Source organism: Pseudophryne corroboree, chromosome 8 (genome assembly GCF_028390025.1).
Source record: "Pseudophryne corroboree isolate aPseCor3 chromosome 8, aPseCor3.hap2, whole genome shotgun sequence".
Lineage (NCBI taxonomy): Eukaryota > Metazoa > Chordata > Amphibia > Anura > Myobatrachidae > Pseudophryne > Pseudophryne corroboree.
Genome location: NC_086451.1, coordinates 385,005,160 through 385,023,749, shown reverse-complemented (window position 1 = coordinate 385,023,749; position 18,590 = coordinate 385,005,160). Strand labels below are relative to the sequence as shown.

The 18,590-nt window shown below is 50.5% G+C and overlaps 1 protein-coding gene across 2 annotated transcripts in view; it reads left to right on the top strand.

Moving 5' to 3' along the window:
- Nucleotides 1-18,590, top strand: part of LOC134949206 (zinc finger FYVE domain-containing protein 1-like) — a 155,265-nt gene that overhangs the window by 86,730 nt on the left and 49,945 nt on the right. The window contains exon 11 of one of the 2 annotated variants that reach the window (XR_010183122.1): nucleotides 5,597-5,709. Coding sequence is in view for 1 of the 2 variants with exons in the window: in XM_063937656.1 (XP_063793726.1) it covers nucleotides 77-309 (233 nt within the window). In the remaining variant the exon portion in view is untranslated. Of the gene's footprint in view, nucleotides 1-76; nucleotides 2,931-5,596; nucleotides 5,710-18,590 lie in introns of those variants that run through there. The other variant, XM_063937656.1, reaches the window with a different exon arrangement.

Sequence of the window (18,590 nt, the reverse complement as noted above, 5' to 3'; positions counted from 1 at the left end):
TTTGGTCCATATGATTGGGATGCAGTATCATCAGTCTCCTGTATCTGTCATACTTTATTGTTCTCTAACACTATAGGTTTTGTGAAGGAAGCTGCGCGCCCCAACTATTGGGTGTCAGACCAGGAGATCTCGCAGTGCCACGGATGCAAAAAGCCATTTACACCTAAAATGTCCAGGCATCACTGCCGGGCTTGTGGCCAGGGTTTCTGCCATCTGTGCTCGGATGCTCAGCGACCAGTCCCCTCTCGGGGGTGGCATCATCCAGTCCGTGTGTGTCGGGGCTGCAGCCTGAAGAAGGGGGAGCTGTGAGATCGGTGTTGTCTTGTGTGTTGGCTGATCACAACACACTGAGAAGTGACGGAGCTCATAAGAGACATGGAGGGTTATAACTGGGATTATAGAGCCTTGTGAGAACCAAGACTTGTGACCTCTAATGATCATAGTAGCAAGTCACCTGTGATAATTGTCTATTGCTGCGCAATGACTTTAATTAACTTCATTACCATCATTCCGAAATGGCCTTGGAACGTCTACATTTGATTGATTCTCTTGAGCTAAAGCAGGACTATCAATGAAACCTAGAAGCTGAACTCAAGCACGGCATTATCCGCCATCCTTAGCACCTATGACCTTCCTTCCTAGCTCATAGGCTAAAGGTCCTTACACATTTGGCGACATCGTTGATAGATATGAACGATATCGGTCAAAAATTAACGATATAGCGTTCAGTGTGTATGCATCAACGATGAACAATGCGCGTTCTCGCAGTCGTTCATCGTTGGTCGATCATCTCTTATGCGTGCAAGCAATTTGGATGATATAGATGTAATGTACTGTCATATTGTCCAAGTCGGCCATCGATATCTTTCCAGTGTGTATGCAAAAATCGATAAAAACAATAATATCGTTGGTCGCAAAATCGCTGAAATCAGCCAGTTTGTCGGGCCCTTAAGTCACTACTGGAAGATTTGGTAACTTAATGAAAATCTTTTAGACATAAGCACTAACCAGCGTTGTGAACTGCAAGTAGATCTGTTGAGATTAGTGGCTGACCAATCTTTCCTTGGTAATTACCTGCTATTAGGAATAAGTTATTGATACCCGTTAATAATAATGATGAGCGAGCCTGAACTCTGCTATGTCAGGTCACATCTTTCATTGCAGACACTGCAGATCTGGAGATCGATCAGGAGATTTCTTAAAAAAACGCTGGGCACTTTATGTGGGGCTGCATTGTACTCAGTGACACCCCTGTAACCTTACACAGTCCATTAAACCTACACAGAAAGGCTTCTTTACACATTCACAGTAATAGAGGTTTAAAAATTCACACAGATCATTACAGAACTGACAGAGCGAGGGTGCCTACGAAGTTGCTTATCAGCCATGTTAGGCTTTACGAGGCAGATTCGATTGCCGTCGGGTTTTGGTATTCAATTGCTGGACCTAAATTGAGACACCGTGATCTCTATAGTGTTTTTTCTCTCATCTCCAGAGCAAGTCTGATTTTGCCTAAAATTGTTAATTTTAGGAAAAATCACCGGGACTTGCTCTGGGACCCCAGTGGCACCCCTCAGTCTGTAATTACTCACCTTCCAAAGAGGTGACTTCTGCAACCAGCTTCAGAAGCCGGTACTATGCAGCAGGGTGAGTATGTGAGGTGTGTGTGTTTAGGCATGAGCGTGTGAGTGATTACCCCATCCCCTCGTGCAGCATCCTGTCCGCCCCCCCCCCCCCCCCATTACCCCCCAAAGCCGGCTGCTGGGCAACTACAGCTCCCAGCCGCTCCCTTCACAGTTGGAAGATGGAGGGGAGACCACCAGGAGCCGCGGAGAGCACCGGAGAGGTGAGTATTTTTTTTTTTTTTCACGCGTCATAGGGTTTTCAGCGATGAAAATCCTGTGACCATTTTCGGAATCCTGCATAATAAATGCGGTAATCCAAAATTGAGCGTGAGGTACACAAGTTTTTTTTTACTTACTTCACTAAACCTCGTGCCCAGTGTCCCCCCTACGAGGTTGACCTTTATTAGACATAAGATGCCATACACGTTTAATCCAATCTTACTATACTATCATTTGATAATAAGATTGGAAAAAAATTTCATCTGTAGTTGGGCAAACTGAGGCCTTTGAAGCGTGTGTTTTCATTAGAGAAATGTCGATGATATAATAAATTTATTTAGCCTTCAATCATTCTTAATGTAAATGCTTTAAGATAAAATCTAATTGCTGTGACTGTAAATTTGTCCATTATATATGAAGGCAGTTGTATGCTGTGGAAACGTGGAAAAGCGCTGTGCCTCTGGTCAACCTCAGACAGAGTGCCTGATTCATTAAGGATTGCAAATGCAAAACTGCTCCAAGCAGCTTTGCATTTGCAGTCCTTAGCAATGCACCTCCTGCCTGCATTTGTGATGCGATCGCAAATCAAATGAACATTGCGACCATCAGTTGCAAAGTTCATCTGCGACGGCCGCCGTAGTGCGGTTTTCGGGGCCAAGGAAACTGCGTCTCGTGACGCAGTCCTTGGCCTCGCCTTTCCCGGAAAAAAGGGGACGACATGCCTCCATTTATTCAAACGCCGGCCGTCCCCCGTTCCTCCCTGCGAACGCCTCTGCCTGTCAGGCAGAGTCGTTCACATATCTGCGTCGCGATCCGTAATGAATCGGGCCCAGAAATCGCAGCATTGTCTTATATTAGTTCTAGTTCCTGCAAGGTTTCATCATATACTTGTGAATGTTTTTCCAATATAAATAAATCAATGTGGATCTTAGGTTTGGAGGACTGTTATAGGTACAGGATGGTATGAAAATACATTTGTGATACATTCCCTTTAAATAATGTATGTTTTCATTGTATACAGCCTTTGATGTACATAAATGACTTTTTCTTTGCATTGATCTTAGAATAAATTTCTAGTTTCAGTAATGTTCAAGATGTCCGCGTTTTCCTTAAAATTGCACCTCTTCACAAAGTAGGTTACAGAGTGGCTAGCATCGCTGGCAGTGGTGGGGCTATGAGCTTGATTCTGATCAGGGACCTATCTGTGTGCAGTTTTTATGTTCTCACGTTTGTGTGGATTTCCTCCTAACATACTGGTAGGTTACTTGGACTGTAGTGGGCTTTTTAGTATGAAACGCAGACTGTAAGCTCCTGTGGGGCAGGCACTAATGTGAATGATTACATGTTCTCTCTGTTATGTAGTGGTGCTATATAAGTAATAATGCCGTATGTTCCGTACTTTCTCTGTTTCCAATAACACCACCACCACCACTCTCCAAGTCATTTCCTAATATTTCCTGTAGAAAACCCCCCATGCTTTTCCTTATTGTCCCCCAGCTCTTGATTATTAAGGTTTTTTAGGACCCCCTACCCCACTGCCTTTCCATAACCTCCCGATTTAACTAACCACACTAATCCTGCTGCTCAGTTCAGTGTGATTGTTCCGAAACCAATTATATTCCAATGAAGAGCGTTTACTGCATACACTTTAAAACCTTCCTAGCACGTCAGGTTCTTACACATACATTGTAAATTCTGTTCCTAGAAAAGGAACATGATAAAGTTATTGTTCTGTGTCTGCCATTGACTTGACCTAGATAACGATGCTAAAATCTAATTTTTATTAGTCAGTAGAAACACATTTATTTCCAATGATCTACCCACACATAGAAACAGAACAACCAGACAAAAAGTATAAATGTCTCAAATAAAATGAAGCATTGCTCCCGTGTCACCTCTAGGGGTCGCAGTGAGCTGGTCCGCTCCAGATGTTCCCTTTGTATATATAACAGTGATAAACAGCCTGTCATCCTATATACTGAGCAGACCAGTCCTGGTCACATTGCATCTTCCAGACACATGCATCATCTTGGAGACACCCATCTCCTGGCTCTCGATGTGGGTGTGCAGCAAACAACGTAATATGCTACTATCAGGAAACATGAACACCAGGAACCAGGCACGGAACGTCTATTTCAACAGTTTTAAATGTGTCTTACTGCTCTCTTTTTATTTCTATTTATTTTATAGGATATTACATATGAATAGTCCTCGGTCTCAGTGGCTGGTGGATGGTAGACAAAATTTAGGTCATTTCTTGGCTTGTGCTGCTAGTCTTTAAACTGTCTCCTGTTCCAGATTTATATAAGGACATGTTCTTCTCCAGGTCACTGAGTCATCTCTTGGTGGTGTCAGATGAGTATTAGTAATTTATAACATGCACAGCACAAATCTTAACTTCTAGAGAACACATTAAGTTTTTGGCTCCTGGAAGAAGTTCTGACCACCCGCTCCATTAAAGTCCCTTCCTGCTTGCCCAGTTTCTCTGGTGTCTGTATCAAATTTTTGCCTTAACGTGTCTTTAGGATTGTTCTTTCTCCATATTTGTTGATGCTATTAGCATTTTGTCCTCCTGCTTTTATACTTATAGAATAAAATTTGTGTTGGTTTTAATAAAACAGAGGCGTCCAAACTTTTTTCTTGATGTGCCATATTAACTATAAAGGTAGGACCACAAAATTTGTTCTTAAGGTGGAGATTTTCAAAATTTCCAACTTGCAGCATACTGGACAAGATGCAAGCATTGCTAGGGCACACTGCCAGTTTTTCGATTTTTAGGCGTATTAAGATTGGGCCCCTGATTCTTATGCCACAACTCCAGTACAGGTGATGCCACCTGTTAAAAAGAATTGACCAACTTTTGCCATAAACCTTTCATACTGAAGCCCATGCTCCGATCTTGGGCTTCAGAATACTTAGCCCTTTTAAACTGCCGTGATGGACATGGGTTATTGCCACCTCATCGCCATTAATACAGAATTCTTGGAGATGACATCATTGCCAAGCACGCCTGAGACAGCCAATCGGCAGCCTTTTAGGCATTACCCCGAATAAAGTATGGCCCATGTCTGCTTTTCACACTGCAGCCAACCCAGGTCGAGACTTTCATACTGAGCCAGGACCCAAGTTGTGCCGGCTTGCCCCGGCAATAACCTGGGTTCTCAGCTCAGTGTGAAAGGGGTATTAGGCAGATATATCTCCAAGTTTAGATAGGAGAGTGGGCATGTGGGACACGATAGTTGGCAGTATGGACAGGAGAGTGAGGACTCGGGCCAGGAGATTTAGCAGTAGAGAGAGGGGTGTGGTCAGTGGGGAATGGTACCTGCGATGGCGTCAGGTTAATCCAGGCATTCCCAACCTTGGTCCTCAAGGCACACTAACAGTGCAGGTTTTAGTGATATCCATGTTTGAGCACAGGTGACTTAATTCGCATTAGGGAATGCCTGGGCCAATCTCCGTTTTAGAGTGTAAATGTTAGTTCCCGCAAGCTGCTATGCAATGACCGTCACCCACGTCACTGCCGGGGCTGCCCTCTTTAAGCCCCCGCAGTATCCCCCTCTAAGTGCTCACCTACCAGAAGATTTTCCTCAATCAACAGTACACATTGTTAAAGCTGAACAATATACTATGTACTGGGAATAGAAAACGTATTTATTTTTTATTAAGATAGGACTGGATCTTTTCTAAATATGGGGTCTCAAGGCATGAGAGGGGGACTTGTAATGCTAACACTGTATGTTTGTTGTTTTTAGGGAAAACCGCATAAAAACACACGTTTTTTCCATGTGTTGTGCTGGCTGACCTGCATGTCACTTTCCAGCACAGATACATGCTTAGTGCTTCAGCCTGAACTAGCGCCTGGAAGGTAAGCCGTGATAGTGTCAAGGCGGACCTTTCCCCACTGTATTATAGCTGTTATGTTATTGTTTCACTTTATAAATATTTTAAATAAAAATATTATTAACAGTTTCTTATATAGCGCAGCAAATTCCGTTGCGCTTTACAACTAGACACAATGGGGGTCATTCCGAGTTGATCGCTAGCTGCCGTTGTTCATTGCGCAGCGATCAGTGTAAAAAATGGCTAATCTGTGTAGGCACCGCAATGCGCACGCGCGTCGTACGGGTACAAAGTCCATTGTGATTTTGCACTGATTCTAGCGACGATTCCAATCGCACAGACGGCCGCAAGGTGATTGACAGAAAGAGGCCGTTTCTGGGTGTCAACTGACCATTTTCAGGGAGTGCTTAGAAAAACGCAGGCGTGTCGGGGAAAACGCAGGCGTGGCTGGGCGTTCACTGGGCGGTTGTGTGACGTCAAAAGCCATCCCTCCGTCGTTAGAATCAACGCACAGGATAAGTAACTACAGGGCTGGTCTTGTTTTGCACAAAAAGATTTTGCAAGCGCTCTGTTGCACAGGCGTTCGCACTTCTGCAAAGCTAAAATACACTCCCCGGTGGGCGGCGGCCATGCGTTTGGACGGCTGCTAAAAACTGCTAGCGAGCGATCAACTCGGAATGACCCCCAATGATAACACAAAACTGGGTAAAAACAAACAGTCATTGAGGTAGGAGGGCCCTGCTCGCAAGCTTACAATCTATGGGGAAATAGGCATTGATACACAAGGATAGGTGCTATCTATTGCATAGTTGCCCACCAGATTGCAAAGGTTCTTGGTGGCCTGCATGATATCACATCATAGCAATGATGAACCAGGGTCAGGAGGAAGGGAGAGTGAAGAAAAAAAATATGTGGCAGATATGTGTGGACTGTACAGTGGGGATATAATTGGATAGGAAAGCTAATGAAGGTAATGTGAGCGGATCTGGAGAATAAGAACAGATTATAAGAAGTACAGTAAATATGCAAAGTGTGAAATACGGTATCGTAAGCCGGGTACACACTGCAGGGAACGCAGCAAACCAGACAGCGTCACATGCAATGGTGGGAGCATGCAAATCACTGTATACACTAGGCGATGTAGACGATTTGTCGTTACAAAGCGGCAAATCATCCCGATTTCGCTCTTGTGTGTACCCGGCTTTTTATAACAGTTGGTCAGCATTGAAAAATATGGATAATTTCAGGGACAAATCTTCAAACCTAGGAGTTTGTACATTACTGTTTTGTTGCCAGCTGTCTCTAAGATTAACTTTTACATAAGTGCCACACAATGCGGCGGATACACAGCTGCATGTTTGTCCAGTTTGCTGACAGATCAATGATTCTTTGCAACTGTGCATGCGTCGGTGCTGGGTGCACCAGTCTACAGTACGATCGTATGCTTCTAACTTGTGGCCAAATTGGCGTAACTTGGTGATAGAGAGACATTGACATGTAGGCCTAGCTGATTGTGGGCGTGGCATGGGTTTTATGTGAGCTCTGCAGAATTATGCGCATGCACAGATCCATATAGTAGTGACCGCTAGGAAACAGGGGGCCATATACATGTGTGCAACTCCGAATATAGGCGGATATATATATTTCCGTGACCGCAATGCAGCCACGTCCTTGTCTGACTTGTGTGCAACTCTGACAGTGCCCTGAATGTATATTATGTCATCTCATACCAGAATGGACAAGTGTAAAGGCCCCTTATACTAAGGTCAATTCAATTACCCACGAGAGGGGCAAGGTGCAATTGTATCGGCATGGAAACACAACCAGTGGCCCAAACTTATCCAGGGCTCATAGGTTTTGTATACAGGCCTGTGGATCTGTAAGCAAAAATTGCTTATACTGAGGTTCTATAAGTGTGTCATATAGCTGCACTTGCTGTACCTGCGCCACGAGGGGACACTCGGCTAATTGAACTAACCCTAAAATGTGTGATGTAATGAGGATTTGTGTATTTTCGCAGTGTTTCTTGCATTTAGCTGATGCAGTGTGTCAGTAATGAAAACAGACCTGTGGCACAGCAGACACACAGATAGCTATGGGACATCATGAATTGGCCTGGGCCACATACTGCCTGCTGTTATAGTATGAGCAAAGCTGGCGCCTGCTAGTGCATGGTATCGTGCCTGAAAATAGAGAGTAATAGATAGACAGTCTGGGACAGCCCTATAATTATGCATGTTACAGCTGGGTAGGGCCCGGACATATAGGGCGCTGTAGCCGCGATATGCCAGTCAGCTCACTCGGCAGCCTGTGTCAATCACTGCAGGCGCATCAGCTGCCGCCAGCCTGTACTAGAGATGGCTACTGAGTGAATGTCTGAACACACTGACGAGAATCTTGTAGATGTTCAAATGATTTGAGTCAGGAAAAGCTGAAGTGTTGAGACATGATACTCACTGCAGCAGCCTCTCTCCCCAGTTCACACACACTCACATACAGCACAGCGCAGCCCACATGTCTTCCGGGCTCAGGATGTGCCCCCTTGTCTCTCCCCCGAACAACGGCTCTCCTCTCCTGATGAGTCCTTAGTGACTCCCGGGCTCAGGTTCCACCCCCTTGTCTCTCCCCCGAACGACGGCTCTCTCTCCTGATGAGTCCTGAGTGACTCCCGGGCTCAGGATCTGCCCCCTTGTCTCTCCCCCGGGTGACGGCTCTCTCTCCTGATGAGTCCTGAGTGACTCCCGGGCTCAGGTTCCACCCCCTTGTGTCTCCCCCGGGTGACGGCTCTCTCTCCTGATGAGTCCTGAGTGACTCCCGGGCTCAGGATCCGCCCCCTTGTCTCTCCCCCGGGTGACGGCTCTCTCCCCTGATGAGTCCTGAGTGACTCCCGGGCTCAGGTTCCACCCCCTTGTCTCTCCCCCGAACGACGGCTCTCTTTCCTGATGAGTCCTGAGTGACTCCCGGGCTCAGGATCTGCCCCCTTGTCTCTCCCCCGGGTGACGGCTCTCTCCCCTGATGAGTACTGAGTGACTCCCGGGCTCAGAATCTGCCCCCTTGTCTCTCCCCCGGGTGACGGCTCTCTCTCCTGGTGAGTCCTGAGTGACTCCCGGGCTCAGGATCTGCCCCCTTGTCTCTCCCCCGGGCGACGGCTCTCTCTCCTGATAAGCCCTGAGTGACTCCTGGTCTCAGGATCCGCCCCATTGTCTCTCCCCCGAATGACCGCTCTACTCTCCTGATGAGTCCTGAGTGACTCCCGGGCTCAGGATCCACCCCCTTGTCTCTCCCCCGGGTGACGGCTCTCTCTCCTGATGAGTCCTGAGTGACTCCCGGGCTCAGGATCTGCCCCCTTGTCTCTCCCCCGAACGACCGCTCTCCTCTCCTGATGATTCCTGAGTGACTCCCGGGATCAGGATCTGCCCCCTTGTCTCTCCCCCGGGTGACGGTTCTCCTCTCCTGATGAGTCCTGAGTGACTCCCGGGCTCAGGTTCCACCCCCTTGTCTCTCCCCCGAACGACGGTTCTCCTCTCCTGATGAGTCCTGAGTGACTCCTGGTCTCAGGATCTGCCCCATTGTCTCTCCCCCGAACGACGGCTCTCCTCTCCTGATAAGTCCTGAGTGACTCCCGGGCTCAGGATCTGCCCCCTTGACTCTCCCCCGGGTGACGGCTCTCTCTCCTGATGAGTCCTGAGTGACTCCCGGGCTCAGGTTCCAACCCCTTGTCTCTCCCCCGAATGACGGCTCTCTCTCCTGATGAGTCCTGAGTGACTCCCGGGCTCAGGATCTGCCCCCTTGTCTCTCCCCCGGGTGACGGCTCTCTCCTCTGATGAGTCCTGAGTGACTCCCGGGCTCAGGATCTGCCCCTTGTCTCTCCCCCGGGTGACGGCTCTCTCTCCTGATGAGTCCTGAGTGACTCCCGGGCTCAGGATCTGCCCCTTGTCTCTCCCCCGGGCGACGGCTCTCTCTCCTGATGAGCCCTGAGTGACTCCTGGTCTCAGGATCCGCCCCATTGTCTCTCCCCCGAACGACCGCTCTACTCTCCTGATGAGTCCTGAGTGACTCCCGGGCTCAGGATCCACCCCCTTGTCTCTCCCCCGGGTGACGGCTCTCTCTCCTGATGAGTCCTGAGTGACTCCCGGGCTCAGGTTCCACCCCCTTGTCTCTCCCCGGGGTGACGGCTCTCTCCCCTGATGAGTCCTGAGTGACTCCCGGGCTCAGGTTCCACCCCCTTGTCTCTCCCCCGAACGACGGCTCTCTCTCCTGATGAGTCCTGAGTGACTCCCGGGCTCAGGATCTGCCCCCTTGTCTCTCCCCCGAGTGACGGCTCTCTCCCCTGATGAGTCCTGAGTGACTCCCGGGCTCAGGATCTGCCCCCTTGTCTCTCCCCCGGGTGACGGCTCTCTCTCCTGATGAGTCCTGAGTGACTCCCGGGCTCAGGATCTGCCCCCTTGTCTCTCCCCCGGGCGACGGCTCTCTCTCCTGATAAGCCCTGAGTGACTCCTGGTCTCAGGATCCGCCCCATTGTCTCTCCCCCGAACGACCGCTCTACTCTCCTGATGAGTCCTGAGTGACTCCCGGGCTCAGGATCTGCCCCCTTGACTCTCCCCCGGGTGACGGCTCTCTCTCCTGATGAGTCCTGAGTGACTCCCGGGCTCAGGTTCCACCCCCTTGTCTCTCCCCCGAATGACGGCTCTCTCTCTCTCTCTCCTGATAAGCCCTGAGTGACTCCTGGTCTCAGGATCCGCCCCATTGTCTCTCCCCCGAACGACCGCTCTACTCTCCTGATGAGTCCTGATTGACTCCCGGGCTCAGGATCCACCCCCTTGTCTCTCCCCCGGGTGACGGCTCTCTCTCCTGATGAGTCCTGAGTGACTCCCGGGCTCAGGATCTGCCCCCTTGTCTCTCCCCCGGGTAACGGCTCTCCTCTCCTGATGATTCCTGAGTGACTCCCGGGCTCAGGATCTGCCCCCTTGTCTCTCCCCCGGGTAACGGTTCTCCTCTCCTGATGAGTCCTGAGTGACTCCCGGGCTCAGGTTCCACCCCCTTGTCTCTCCCCCGAATGACCGCTCTCCTCTCCTGATGATTCCTGAGTGACTCCCGGGCTCAGGATCCGCCCCCTTGACTCTCCCCTGGGTGACGGCTCTCTCTCCTGATGAGTCCTGAGTGACTCCCGGGCTCAGGTTCCACCCCCTTGTCTCTCCCCCGAATGACGGCTCTCTCTCTCTCTCTCTCCTGATAAGCCCTGAGTGACTCCTGGTCTCAGGATCCGCCCCATTGTCTCTCCCCCGAACGACCGCTCTACTCTCCTGATGAGTCCTGAGTGACTCCCGGGCTCAGGATCCACCCCCTTGTCTCTCCCCCGGGTGACGGCTCTCTCTCCTGATGAGTCCTGAGTGACTCCCGGGCTCAGGATCTGCCCCCTTGTCTCTCCCCCGAACGACCGCTCTCCTCTCCTGATGAGTCCTGAGTGACTCCCGGGCTCAGGATCTGCCCCCTTGTCTCTCCCCTGGGTGACGGTTCTCCTCTCCTGATGAGTCCTGAGTGACTCCCGGGTTCAGGTTCCATCCCCTTGTCTCTCCCCCGAACGACGGTTCTCCTCTCCTGATGAGTCCTGAGTGACTCCTGGTCTCAGGATCTGCCCCATTGTCTCTCCCCCGAACGACGGCTCTCCTCTCCTGATGAGTCCTGATTGACTCCCGGGCTCAGGATCTGCCCCCTTGTCTCTCCCCCGGGTGACGGCTCTCTCTCCTGATGAGTCCTGAGTGACTCCTGGGCTCAGGATCTGCCCCCTTGTCTCTCCCTGAGTGACTCCTGGCATTAGGATCCGCTCCCTTGTCTCTGCTCCGAGTCCCTCTACAGTGCGATGCATTGAAGATGAGCCGTGAGCCGATACTATGTCGAGCCACTCCACTGAGCTGAATCACGTGACTCGACACACACTGGCTTGCCCATCTCTAGCCATACTTACCTACTCTCCCGGAAGCTGCGGGAGGCTCCCGTTTTTTGGGGTAGCCCCCCGGAAAAGTGGGCAGGTCTCCCGCATCCTGCTCGTACCCTAGTGATGCGGGCAGGATGGAGAGATAACCTCCTGCGGGTCCGTCGGGTGGAGAAGGGGTTAAAATGACGCAAATCGCGGCATTTTAGCCCCGCCCCCTTCCCGCGGACCCGCAAATCGTGGCATTTCCAGATGCGGGGGTGGGGCTTAGTGATGTCACAGTCCGGCCCCGCCCCCCGAAGAAACCTGCAGCGTCTCCTCTCCGGGCTTCTCCCGGGGAGGAGAAATACAAAGTCGGTAAGTATGTCTCTAGCCTGTACACCCTGTACATTGGCGTTTCTCGGCGGATTCGGCTTCTCCCAATACATTTGCATGTAGTGAGCACCGGGGCATCGTGACATCACGCCGCACATTACAGCTAGCACAAAGTGTGCTGGTGACCCTGGGCCAGGGTGTAAGATTGAAAGCTTTAAGATGTTATTCAGTTTCTTGTTGTTGGTGCCCTCAGATTTAGTCATTAACTGCTGGCCTCCACAGTGCAGGAGTCCGACACCCCTGTAGTCTCCAATTTAGATAAGCTCAGCCCAATGTTAGAGCCAGATCACTGAAGCCATCTTACATACTGGCTGACGTTGCTTCCTTTTTGCAGACTAATACCTCATATGTCCTAGAGGATGCTGGGGACGCTTCAAGAACCATGGGGTATAGACGGGATCCGCAGGAGACATGGGCTCTTTAAGACTTTGGGTGTGAACTGGCTCCTCCCTCTATGCCCCTCCTCCAGACTCCAGTTAGATTCTGTGCCCAGTGAGACTGGATGCACACTGAGGAGCTCTCCTGAGTTTCTCTGAAAAAGACTTTATGTTAGGTTTTTTATTTTCAGGGAGACCTGCTTGCAACAGGCTCCCTGCTTCGTGGGACTGAGGGGAGAGAAGCAGACCTAGGCCCTCATTCCGAGTTGTTCGCTCGCTAGCTGCTATTAGCAGCATTGCACACGCTAAGCCGCCGCCCTCTGGGAGTGTATCTTAGCTTAGCAGAATTGCGAACGAAAGATTCGCAAAATTGCGAATAGAAATTTCTTAGCAGTTTCTGAGTAGCTCGACACTTACTCTGCCACTGCGATCAGTTCAGTCAGTTTCATTCCTGGTTTGACGTCACAAACACACCCAGCGTTCGCCCAGGCACTCCCCCGTTTCTCCAGCCACTCCCGCGTTTTTCCCAGAAACGGCAGCGTTTTTTCACACACACCCATAAAACGGCCAGTTTCCGCCCAGAAACACCCACTTCCTGTCAATCACACTCCGATCACCAGAACGAAGAAAAATCCTCGTAATGCCGTGAGTAAAATACCTAACTTTTGAGTAAAATAACTAAGCGCATGCGCTCTGCGAACATTGCGCATGCGCAGTAAGCGACTAATCGCAATATAGCGAAATTCGGCAACGAGCGAACAACTCGGAATGAGGGCCCTACTTCTGTGAGTTTCAAGGCTCTGCTTCTTAGGCTACTGGACACCATTAGCTCCAGAGGGTCTGATCGCTAGGTACACCTAGATGCTCGTTCCCGGAGCCGAGCCGTCACCCCCCTTGCAGAGCCAGAAGTAAGAAGACGGGTGAGTAGAAGAAGATCAGAAGACTTCAGTGACGGCTTTGAGGTACCGCGCAGCGGGCGCGCTGCGCGCCATGCTCCCACACACACACGGCGGCACTACCGGGCGCAGGGGGGGCACCCTGGGCTGCATAAACCTCACAAATGGACTGGCAAAAGTGGTAAACGTGCTGGGGCACTAACACCAGACCCCCGCCAGTATAAATATGTAGAAAAAAGCGGGACTGAAGCGCGCCATTAAGGGGGCGTGGCTTAGCCCGCACAGCTCTAACCAGTGCCATTTTCTCTTCACAGAGCTGCAGAGACGCTGGTCCTGACCGCCTACACTGCTGTACAAGTAACAGGGTGGAAAACCGGAGGGGGGGGGGGGGGGGGCACAGTAATTTGGTGCTGTTTTATTAATATAAAAGCGCTAACAGGTCTGAGGCATTATATTAAACGTTTCAGAACCGGGATAGGCGCTGGGTTGTGAGCTGGCAAAACTCCCTCTCTGTTCCTCTAACAGGCTTTGCTGTGGGTCTGTCCCCTATAGCCCCAGTGTGGTTGTGGGTGTCGGTACGCGTGTGTCGACATGTCTGAGGCTGAGTGCTCTTCCCAGGAGGAGGCTGGAGAGGGGACGGAAAAGACTGTGGGAGTGACCCTGTCGGCACCGCCGACTGCTGATTGGGTAAATGTGTTGAGTGGTTTGAATGCAAATGTGGCTCTATTAAAAGATTAGATAAATCAGAGTCTCAGAACCAGGCATGGAGAAAATCCATGGAGGATGCATTATCACAGGTACAGATCCCCTCAGGGTCACAGAAGCGTTCATTTACCCAGATTGCGGATTCAGATACCGACACGGACTCTGACTCCAGTGTCGACTATAGTGATGCCAGATTGAATCCTAAACTGGCTAAGAGCATTCAGTACATGATTGTGGCGATAAAAGACGTTTTACATATCACGGAAGACCCTGCTGTTCCTGATACAAGGGTCTGTATGTTTAAAGGAAAGAAACCTGTGGTAACGTTTACTCCCTCTCATGAACTGAACGCGCTTTTTGAAAAGGCTTGGGAAAATCCTGACAAAAAATTACAGATTCCCAAGAGAATTGCGGTGGCATATCCGTTCCCCTCTGGGAACAGGGAAAGGTGGGAGTCAACCCCCACTGTGGACAAAGCTCTATCGCGTCTGTCCAAAAAGGTGGCACTTCCGTCTCCTGACACGGCAGCCCTGAAGGATCCTGTGGATCGTAAGCAGGAAAATACATTGAAATCCATTTATGTCACTACGGGTACGGGTGAGTAGCGCTATTGAAAAGTGGGCAGATAACTTGTCATCTGAGATAGATTCCCTGGATAGGGATAACATTATTTTGACACTGGGTTATATCAGGGACGCTGCAGCCTACCTAAGGGAAGCTGCGAGGGATATTGGCCTTTTGGGATCAAGGGCCAATGCCATGGCAGTCTCGGCTAGGAGGGCATTGTGGATTCATTAATGGAATGCTGATGCTGACTCTAAGAAGGCTATGGAGTCTCTGCTGTATAAAGGTGGTGTCTTGTTTGGTGACGGCCTCGCTGACCTGGTATCTACGGCTACCGCTGGTAAGTCATTATTTTTACCTTATGTCCCTGCACCACAAAAGAAAATGCCCTCAGATTATCCAGATTATCCTTTCGGCCCAATAAATACAAGAAAGGACGAGGGTCTTCCTTCCTTGCTACTAGAGGAAGAGGAAGGGGAAAAAGGTCACCGGCTGTGGCAGGTTCCCAAGAGCAGAAGTCCTCCCCGGCTTCTGCCAAATCTACCTCATGACACTGGGGCTCCTCTGCGGGAGTCCGCACCGGTGGGGGCACGTCTCCAACTCTTCAGTCAGGTCTGGGTTTTGCTTGGCCCTGGATCCTTGGGTATTAGATATAGTAGCCCAAGGGTACAAATTGGAGTTTCAAGACGTGCCTCCTCACCGATTTTTCAAATCGGCCTTGCCAGCTTCTCTTCCGGAAAGGGAGGTAGTATGCGCTGCAATACAAAAGCTGTGTCAAAATCAAGTCATTGTCACGGTACCCCCGTCACAGCAGGGACAGCAGGGAGAAGGATTTTATTCGAGCCTGTTCGTGGTCCCGAAGCCGGACGGCTCGGTTAGACCAATTCTGAACGTAAAATCCCTCAATTTCTATCTAAAAAAATTCAAATTCAAAATGGAATCTCTCGAAGCAGTGATCTCCAGTCTGGAGTAGGGGGATTTTATGGTGTCGATCGACATAAAGGATGCCTACTTACACGTCCCCATATATCCTCCGCATCAGGCTTACCTGAGGTTTGTTGTTCAGGAATGTCATTACCAATTTCAGACGTTGCCGTTTGGTCTGTCCACGGCTCTGAGGATTTTCACCAAAATAATAATTGCGGAAATGATGGTTCTACTGTGCAAGCAAGGAATTACAATTATCCCGTACTTGGACGATCTCCTGATAAAGGCGAGATCCAAGGAGCTATTACTGAAGAACGTTACGCTCTCCCTGGCAATCCTGCAACAACATGGTTGGCTCCAAAACTTGCCAAAATCACAGTTGGTTCCGACAACACGGCTGTCATTCTTGGGTATGATTCTGGACACAGAATTACAGAGAGTCTTTCTTCCAGTGGAAAAGGCTCTGAAAATCCAGAACATGGTCAAACAGATTCTGAAACCGGCAAGAGTGTCAATTCATCAATGCACTCGGTTGCTGGGGAAGATGGTGGCAGCCTACGAGGCCATTCAGTTTGGCAGGTTCCATGCCAGGGTGTTTCAGTGGGACCTGTTGGACAAGTGGTCCGGGTCTCACCTGCACATGCAACGGAAAATAATCCTATCTTCCAGGACCAGAATCTCTCTCCTGTGGTGGCTGCACAGTTCTCACCTCCTAGAGCAGGGGTGGGGAACCTTTTTACTACCGAGGGCCATTTGGATATTTCTAAAATCCTTCGGGGGCCATACAAAAATTCTCAACTTAAAAAATTACCCTGCCCTCCAGTAGGTCTGCCCCTTAGAGGTACTGTGCGCGCGCGTCTCCGGCGCGCGCACACCAAATAAATGGGTGTGGACAATTAAAATGGGACGTGATACACAAATGACCCCACAGTGCAGTGCCAGATCCACAAATGACCCCACAGTGCCAGATCCACACTTGCCCCCACAGTGCCAGGTATACAAATGCCCCCACAGTGTCAGGTATACAAATGCCCCCACAGTGCAAGATCCACAAATGCCCCCACAGTGCAAGATCCACAAATGCCCCCACAGTGCCAGCTATACAAATGCCCCCACAGTGCAAAATCCACAAATGCCCCCACAGTGCCAAATCCACAAATGCCCCCCACAGTGCCAGGTATACAAATGCACCCACAGTGCCAAATCCACAAATGCCCCCACAGTGCCAGGTATACAAATGCCCCCACAGTGTCAGGTATACAAATGCCCCCACAGTGCAAGATCCACAAATGCCCCCACAGTGCCAGCTATACAAATGCCCCCACAGTGCAAAATCCACAAATGCCCCCACAGTGCCAAATCCACAAATGCCCCCCACAGTGCCAGGTATACAAATGCACCCACAGTGCCAAATCCACAAATGCCCCCACAGTGCCAGGTATACAAATGCCCCCACAGTGCCAGGTATACAAATGCCCCCACAGTGCCAGGTATACAAATGCCCCCACAGTGGAAAATCCACAAATGCCCCCACAGTGCCAAATCCACAAATGCCCCCACAGTGCCAAATCCACAAATGCCCCCACAGTGCCAGGTATACAAATGCCCCCACAGTGCCAGGTATACAAATTCCCCCACAGTGGCAAATCCACAAATGCCCCCACAGTGCCAAATCCACAAATGCACCCACAGTGCCAGGTATACAAATGCCCCCACAGTGCCAGATCCACAAATGCCCCCACAGTGCCCCCTCACCCCATTGTGCTGCTTACTGCTGCTGCTACTCCATCCGGCGGAGTGTCTCGGCTGGCAGGGGGTCAGGACAGGGAGGAGAGCGCGGCTATGTCGGGCGGCGGCGTGTAGGACTTCCAACCAGCCGCCGGTTCGTGAGCCAATCAGAGCTCGTGGCCCAGCAGCGGCGGTTCCTGATTGGCTGCCGGTCCACGAGCTCTGATTGGCTCACGAACCAGCAGCTGGTTTGAAGTCCTACACGCTGCCTCCGACATAGCCGCGCTCTCCTCCCTGCCCTGACAGCTGAAACACGCTGCCGCCAGACTGAGCGGCGGCGTGTCTCACTGACACAAGCGGGTGGGCCGGAGCAAACAGCTTTGTGGGCCTTATACGTCTTGCGGGCCGGAGGTTCCCCACCCCTGTCCTAGAGGGACGCAGGATCGGGATCCAGGATTGGATCCTGGTGACCACAGATGCAAGTCTCCGAGGCTGGGGAGCAGTCGCACAGGGGGGAAATTTCCAGGAAAAATGGTCAAGCCAGGAAGCTGGTCTGCACATAAACATTCTGGAATTAAGGGTCATTTACAACGGCCTTCTGCAAGCGGAACATCTTCTTCGCGGTCTGCCCGTCTTGATTCAGTCGGACAACATAACACCAGTGGCATACATAAACCGTCAGGGCAGAACAAAGAGCAGAGCGGCAATGGCGGAGGCCACAAAAGTTCTTTGCTGGGTGGAAAGACATGCAAGCGCTCTGTCAGCAGTCTTCATTCCAGGAGTGGACAACTGGGAAACAGACTTCCTCAGCAGACACGATCTCCATCCGGGAGAGTGGGGTCTTCATCAAGAGGTCTTTGCCGAAGTGACAAGTCGTTGGGGAATTCCTCAAATAGACATGATGGCGTCTCGCCTCAACAAAAAACTTCAGAGATATTGTTCCAGGTCGAAGGACCCTCAAGCAATAGCGGTAGACGCCCTAGTGACACCGTGGGTGTTTCAGTCGGTCTATGTGTTCCCTCCACTTCCACTCATTCCAAAGGTGATAAAGATCATAAGAAGAACAAGGGTTCAGGCGATACTCATTGTTCCAGACTGGCCAAGGAGGGCCTGGTATCCGGATCTTCAGGAATTACTCATAGGAGATCCCTGGCCTCTTCCTCTACGAGAGGACCTGTTACAGCAAGAACCGTGCGTGTAGCAAGACTTACCACGGCTGCGTTGACGGCATGGCGGTTGAACGCCAAATCCTAGTGAAGCCATTCCCACACTACTTCAGGCTAGAAAATAAGTAACGGCGAGGCATTACCACCGTATTTGGAGAAAATATGTGTCTTGGTGTGAATCCAAGAAGGCTCCTACGGAAGAATTCCAGCTGGGGCGTTTTCACCATTTTTTGCAA